Source organism: Cyprinodon variegatus, unplaced genomic scaffold (assembly GCF_000732505.1).
Source record: "Cyprinodon variegatus isolate N-32 unplaced genomic scaffold, C_variegatus-1.0 Scaffold303, whole genome shotgun sequence".
Classification (NCBI taxonomy): Eukaryota; Metazoa; Chordata; class Actinopteri; order Cyprinodontiformes; family Cyprinodontidae; genus Cyprinodon; species Cyprinodon variegatus.
Window position 1 is genome coordinate 816,755 of NW_015150756.1, and position 7,425 is coordinate 824,179.

At 39.6% G+C, this 7,425-nt stretch overlaps 1 protein-coding gene across 1 annotated transcript; it reads left to right on the top strand.

The window, feature by feature from the left end:
• Positions 1 to 303: 303 nt before the first annotated feature.
• LOC107090604 (pyrin-like) lies at positions 304 to 5,196 on the top strand. The gene is made up of 3 exons (XM_015384096.1): positions 304 to 582; positions 2,581 to 2,876; positions 2,964 to 5,196. The coding sequence occupies exons 1-3, from the start codon at positions 494 to 496 to the stop codon at positions 4,016 to 4,018; spliced, it is 1,440 nt and encodes a 479-aa protein (XP_015239582.1). The 5' UTR covers positions 304 to 493; the 3' UTR covers positions 4,019 to 5,196.
• Positions 5,197 to 7,425: the final 2,229 nt, after the last annotated feature.

The window sequence follows — 7,425 nt, forward strand, 5'->3', positions numbered from 1 at the left end:
GACAGGTGTTATTAAAGATAAAGAGGCAGGAAGAGAAAAGGGAGAAAGAGAAGTTGCTAGAAGGAAAAGAATGACAATAACCGAGGAGGTTTAGATTTAAATAATGTCATTAAAAACATTTCCAGGGGAGCATGACGCCATAGAGCTTCTAACTCATGACCTCAGTATTTTTTGGGCCCTGCAAATAGCAGCAGTTGTGAAACGAATCGAACTCAATCCAGACGTGGTGCTGAAAAATGAGACTTTAACCCTATCTAGTGGTATTTTTTTAGAATTACAACCTATCATCTGTTTCTCCAAGCCAGTTATAAGTGTCTCTCTGCTTAATCACAATTTCTTTCAATAGATGATTTATGAATGAACTTTCAATGCACTGCATGCATCTGGATCAGGAGAGTTGAAAACACTGAAAACCTGCAGTATAACGGCGCTTCAAGATCAACTTAGGACACGCCTGCTTGAAGCAAACCGTTTCCTCCCTATTCAAAGGTTAATGCATAAACCAGTCAGACAGGTCTGGAGTTGGGTGATAAGGGAAGGAAGCCACGGGGGAGGACAAGAAACGGGTTTGAATTCATACCGGTAAGTTAACGTTCATGTTATTTTCTTTTACCGGCTTAAAACAAAGATCACAAAATGTATGCTGATTTTTGGCTAATTTTAGTTCAACTTCCGCTTTCTGTTTTTCCCCACAAAGCAGACGTTCAGACTGGCAGACAGTAGACTGGTTGTTCTCTAATCGTCTCTGATGAGATTAGGAAGCATTGTCTGAATTCAACTTTATGTTTAAGGGTGTTTTCTGAACCAACATATACAGCTCTGTCAAAAACCTCATCCATCTGCAGGTTTGATTTCTAATGTTGCATTTTTTAATCACTTGCTCTAGATTGTCAAATACATGATTTATGCTTATTCACTGAGAGAAAACAAGTTATGCACATAGGTCTGAGTCAGCTATAAAGACTTGTTTAGAAATCTAAGATTGATTATAATACTCTGATTATCTCCAAGGCTTTAAAGTAAAGAAATCATCTAAAAATAACCCATCTAACAGTAAGTGGCTTATAAGTAGGCTTATAAAGCAATGTATCAGGTGCCGATCTTAAAATATTTGAGCACGGATGCGAAACAGTCGCTGTCGATCTGGAAATGGCTACAAAGTGAGAAAAATGGAGAGAACAGTGGAGAACACTCCAAGGAGAGGTTGAATTACCAAAAATGCTCCAAGAGCTGGTTCGCAGAAAATCCAGGAGGTCACAGAAGAACACAGAACATTTAGAACATCTCTGCAGGCTTTACTGCTTCGGTCGGGGTCAGAGGTCTTAGACAACTTTTATCGTCCTTTTGTTTACACAGAGTGTATACAAAACAGAATTAGTACAGCTTTCAGACAGTAAATTACATTTGCATTCCATAAAGTGCACCAGTGATCAAATGTAATGATAAAAAAATAAGACACAGAAATTGTGAAGAAATGGCATCAAAGTTTAGAACCGATCCTGACTTAAAACAACATAAAGGCAACAAAAAATCTTAACGATCCCCAAATATCTGGTTAAAATATTCTATGGACCGCTGAGACAAAATATGAACTTTAGGAAGGTCCTGTTACTTTTGGTGTAAAAAAAAAATCACAGAATTTCAGGAAAAGACCATATTCTCTATCTAGTCAGACCCTCTGGATTAATGTGTTCATCAGGGGCAGAAGTAGGAAATATCTTTAACTGAACCTGTTAGTTTTATAGAATGAGTGATAATTGGTAGATCATAAAGTGTCGCTATTTTTACCTATTTCCCATTACGTTGATTCAGTTAATGTGGTTTGGTAAACATCTCATTAAGCCTTTTTTCTGCCTCCAAAAAAGATCAAGACCTTCCTTAACTCTGCCGGACAGAATGCTGTTTGGTTTATGTTCAAAGGTTCTGTTGAACTCTCTGTTTATGGACGGGTCCGGCAGTTTGTCTAGAAACGAAAATGAAACCCTTGCTTCTTATTTGGTTATATTTTGTTGTTGTTTTTTTTGCGAAGGTTTTTACTCACCTGGTAAATTTAACTGAAGTGAATGGTTATAGGTTACAATTACAATGGATTATTTACCCATAACTGTTTTTTTTAAGCAGCTTGAGTTCACTGAAAACCAATTATCAAGATCTACGATAGATTCAAAATTGAAGTTTATGTCTGGACTTTGACTAGACCGTTTTAAAACTTGGTTAACTCGTTCTCCTGTCGTTTCTGGTCTCCTACAGCTTGTAATAGGTTTTCTTCCAGGAATGTCCTGCATTTGACTCCTTCGCATAAACTTTGACCAACAGAGAAGCTTATTTCATATATTGCATTTACCTTTGCATGGTCTGTGTTAAAATGTTGACAGCTTGACAACTCTATGTTTCAGGTATTTTTCATGGCTTTAGATAAGATAATAGATAAGCCTTTACTATCCAATAAAAAGATAATTTGGTTTACATAATCTGTCAGATGCCTCCTATATAATAACACAAAACACATAAAATTTATTTATCATAATTTGAACTAATTCCAGATCTGCAGTAAGTTCATTTATTCTTCCTCTGGTTTAGGGTCCCACCAAGGAACAGACCAACAATGACATCGTCCAAAGAGCATCTCTGGAAGACCCTAGAAGACCTGACTAGTGATCAGTTCAAGCAATTCAAGTGGCTGCTGAAAGAGGATTTCCCAGCGTCTCGATTGGAAAAGGCCGACCGCCAGGACACGGTGGACCTGCTGGTGCAAAAGTATGGCTGTGAGGAAGCTCTAAGGACGTCCACGCTGGTTTTAGGGAAGATCTACAGGAATGATTTGGCACAGCAGCTGTTAAAAACAAACTTGAAGCAGACAGATAAGCTTGAAAATGGTAAATATCAGATTGATAAGGTATTTTTATTATCACGTATGGCTTTCCATTGGTCTGATCAAATTAACGATTTTTGCTTGAAATTAGGCCCAAGGATCGGGAATGGTGTTGGTTCCAATGGTGAAAGTGCAAAGCAGAAGGCCAGACTTGATGAAATGAGGACAGAAATAAGTCAGAAGATAAAAGAGAGAGAGGAGAAGATCTGTGAGATCCAACGTTCAGCAGAGCTCAGCAGGAAGTCTGCAGAGCGACAGACAGAAGAGAGCGTGCTCGCCTTCGCTGGTTTAGTTCAGCTGGTGGAGAAAAGTCTATCCCATCTCACCGAGGTCATCGAGTATGAGCAAAAAGCTACACAGAAGCAAGCTGAAGAAATCATCAAGGATCTACAGCAGGAGATATCAGAGCTTAGCCGGAAAGAAGCTGAGCTGGAACATCTTCTCCTCACAGAAGATGACGAGAAGTTTCTCCAAGATGTTAAAACCTCCAACTTAACAAAGATCAGCATAACTAAACCGTCTTATAGCGAAAGTGTAAAAACCTCTGTGGATAAGCTGAAAGAAGCACTCAGTGAAGAGATGAAGAAGTTTTACAAAAAAGCCAAACTAATCTGGATGCAGCAGTTTGCAGTAGAAGTGACTCTAGATCCATTAACAGCACATCCCCAGCTCGTTATATCTCAAGATGGGAAACAAGTTCACTGCAGAGCTACTCAGCCAAATTTCCCAGACAGGCCAGAGGACATCAGTGTGTTGGGCAAGGACAGCCTTTCATCTGGGAGCTCTTACTTTGAGGTAGAGGTAGGACAAAAAAGCTCCTGGGATTTAGGAGTCATCTATAGATCGATTGGCAGGCAAGGACCAACGGCAACGGGTCCCGGTGCCGATCTCTGGAAATTTAGCTTAAGGGATGGAGACGGGGATAACGCAGCTGGTGTGGATTTGTTTCAAAAAGCTCCGGTGAACAAAGTGGGTGTTTATGTGAATTATGAGAAGGGGTTGGTCTTGTTTTGTGACGTGGATTCTGGAGAAATGATTCGTGGATTTTCAAAATGCTCCTTTAAGGAAAGCCTTTATCCATTCTTCAGTTTTGGAGGCAATAATGGCCATCCAAACTCAGACCCTCTGGTCATCTCTTCTCCTTAGTCTGCTACTTAATTAGCACTTAGCTACAGTAACTTCAACATTAATTTTATAAATCCTAGGAATTATGGTTTCATTTTTTTTTATCAACTGTAACTTTAGTGTGTACCAAACAAGAAAGAGGGGTTATTTTCTCTTGCATGAGTGAAAGGGTTGCATGCTGTCCTCCCTACAAAATACCAACTGTCGTCTTTACTCCCCACCTGTCTCCACCCCACCCAAGATTTAACTTTTTCTACTTTTATACCAACTATCTTCATCTCCTTCCACTATACCCATGAATCATCTCTGTGTCTTCTTCCTTCATCCTGTCCAACCGTTCCATCGCTAACATGTTCTGTCCAATGAATTCATCATCACCAGATGTCTTGAACAACCACCTTTACAATACATTTGCACAAAGTCATATCATGCCCCCCTGCTGTACTCAGTATAATACTGTGAGACTGCCATTCTTCCCCCTCCTTTGCCAGAATCTCTCTTCTGGGAGAGTCACATCAGAAAGATCTTCTGAGCTGCCCAATAATCTTAATTCTGCAACCCCCACTCAGCGTAAGTGAACCCGGTGGTTAATCTCAGAAACAGTTTCTGTAAAATAGATTCTCTGTACCAGTTCTCTTTGGTTTTACAGGAATTACTTTCAGGTAGCAGAGACCGGAACCATAGAGCATCCAAAAGGTAGTGATGGTAATTTCGAAGCCCTGTGAACCAATTAACCGATATGACGCTACTGGCTTAAACCGGACACCACGGAAAATACATTTGATGCAGTTCAGAATGGCGACATCTGCTGGATAGTTATGAGAACTACATTTGAGTTGGTCTCCTAATGTCTGCATTAATTCATAGCTGAACTTGTTTGTTTCAAAATAATAGTAATGATAATGCAAATATGAATAAACTATTTAAAAAATGGCTGAAATTTTCTCAAATTTATAATATAATAAAGATTTATTCTGATGTACAACAGCAGTTGAAGTCTTTCTGAGCTAAATGATGTGTTATTATACCTCAAACTATGATACTGTACTCTAGGCTGTTTTTGACTAAATGTTATTGTAAAGGCTATGTGTTTTCAGGGTTGCAAACAACATAAATTCATCAAGAAAGGATTTCTAAAATAGTTTTGAAGATTCTTTGGTAATTGAAACAATACAATGTTACAAAAGATGATCATATTAAAGGAAAAGTATAAATAAAACAATGTAGCACTGGTTTTCCTTCTCTTTGTCCCTTCTTCACTTTATACAATCAGTCACACACACTGTCACCCTTAGTCAAAGACCTCTTATTTCAACACAAGACGGAAAAAACTCTATCAGTTATTCACCCGACTCAATCATCAAACTATTTTCTATATCTCAACTAATTACTGATGTGTAAAGGTGTGGGTGTCTAAAGCCTCTTTGCCACAGAAAAGAGCTAGTAGTGCATGTTGTTTAAACATGGATTGCCCCACTAACAATCCGCATTTGGCTCCATTTCAACTGGCAACGCTGGCTTAGAGTTGATGATGTTACCAGGGCGACGGAAACCTAGAAAGTAAACAATGGCGAGAAATATATAAGGAAACCAGTGCATAGTAAGTGTGTCTTATCTGTCCAAATCACTCTTACCAGTGTGGATCTATGTTTATCGAATGTAAAAAGAGTTGTTTCTGTAAGTTGCCTTCTATGGTGTCAAGTAATTTGGCAGGTCAACCCTGGTCTGGTGTTCCCACAGCATGTCGATCAGAGTCCAGACGAATTTAACACAGGTCGCTTCGAATCGTTAAACTCGGGTAGACAGTGAGCTGTTCCCACTGCCACTAAAAGCCTGTGTTTTGTTATGTATGAACCAGAGATGGGGACTCGAGTTTGTGACTTGTACTCGAATCGCACTTAAGTCGCATATTTAAGGACTTCAGACTCGACTTAAACTTGCATTTGAAGGACTTCAGACTCGACTGAGACTCGTGATTTCCGACTTGTGAACAATATTTTATTCCAGTGTAAAAACACTTATTCAAGTGTTTGTTTTGCTAACTTGACTGATCGCCGCTCGCCTTACCCGCACACAGAAGAGGTAAAAAAAAAAAAAAAAAAGTAGCACTTGTGGCCAGTATGGCCCCACACTCAGTCTTTGACACAAGAGGGAGCAAACAACTCAAAGACCCAAACCGTGAAGCACTCAAGTTCAAGTGTTTTATTTATACAAAAAGCCACAGCAAAAGTGGCATAATAAAACAGTCCTTTTCTTCTCCTGATAAAACCTAAAATTCAAGAGTTTTCCTTAAAAATCAGAGGCTGGAAGTTGGGCTCCGCTTGTTATGCTGCTTCTGGTGCGAGTGATTGGCCTGCAGCACCCACGGGCTGATCCACAGCTGACTCTGCGGCGCTCCAGCACTGTTCCACTCCCTGGCGTGCCAAACCCCTTTCCAGACCAATCCAGCTAAAAAGAGAAGCAAGGAGAACGCCAGCATCCACGCGCCAAAACCCCGTCGGAAGATATATTCCTGTTTATGCTTTAAGCGAGGGGGAGCGCTACTTACAGGCAAGGTTCCTCCTCTGCCCTAATACTCCTTACTGGGCCATCTGTGCGCCCTCCTGGCGCACGGACCCCGCCTACCTCTCCCCCGGCAGGGCGTCCGTCTCTGTCACCTGCAGATTCCGTTCTCCTTCTCCTTTCCTTCAGACTCCTTTTATATTGGCTTTAATCAGCCCTTGCTCACACCTGAGCAAAGAAATACACGATGCTTGGTCCACCACATCTAATTTTATCAGCCACAGTGCAGTGCAGGTGTACAGCCAGGGACATCAGAGACATAAGGCAATAATTCAGGACCTTATTATTTCATGCAACCTCCCCTTGTCTTTGATCGACAAGCCCAGCTTTAAAAGCTTCATGGCAGTGGTAGAGGAGAAATATGTTGTGAATAATGTTGTAAATTGGCGCTAAATAAATAAACTGAATTGAAAATACTGACCGCCAAGTCATTAAGTTACAAAAAGTTATTGCCACAATGTTTCTTTTATAAAAGTATTGTTATTGTCCTGCTGTTTGTTTAGGGTTTTTCTTTATCTCTTGTAGTTGCTAACCTCATATGTATTAATAAAAGGCAGGATTGTGATTGTTTTTTTCCCACAGTCTTCATTTTCATTTAAAAATAAAAGAGAAGACATTTACTGCTAAAACAAGAAAAAGTTGTAACCACAAATGTCAGGTAAATACTGTAGGAAAATAGTTCTTTTTGAAAGAAAAAAAACTAAAAATGCAAAGTTTATCTGGAAAAAATTTATGCGTGTGCTTTTTTTAATTGTATTTTTCATTAAGCAGTTCAAGATAATGATCATTCCATATATATAATAGTGACCTTTAAGCTATACCGTCTCAGTGACGGAGATGAAAACACAAGGAGAAACAAGCAAGCA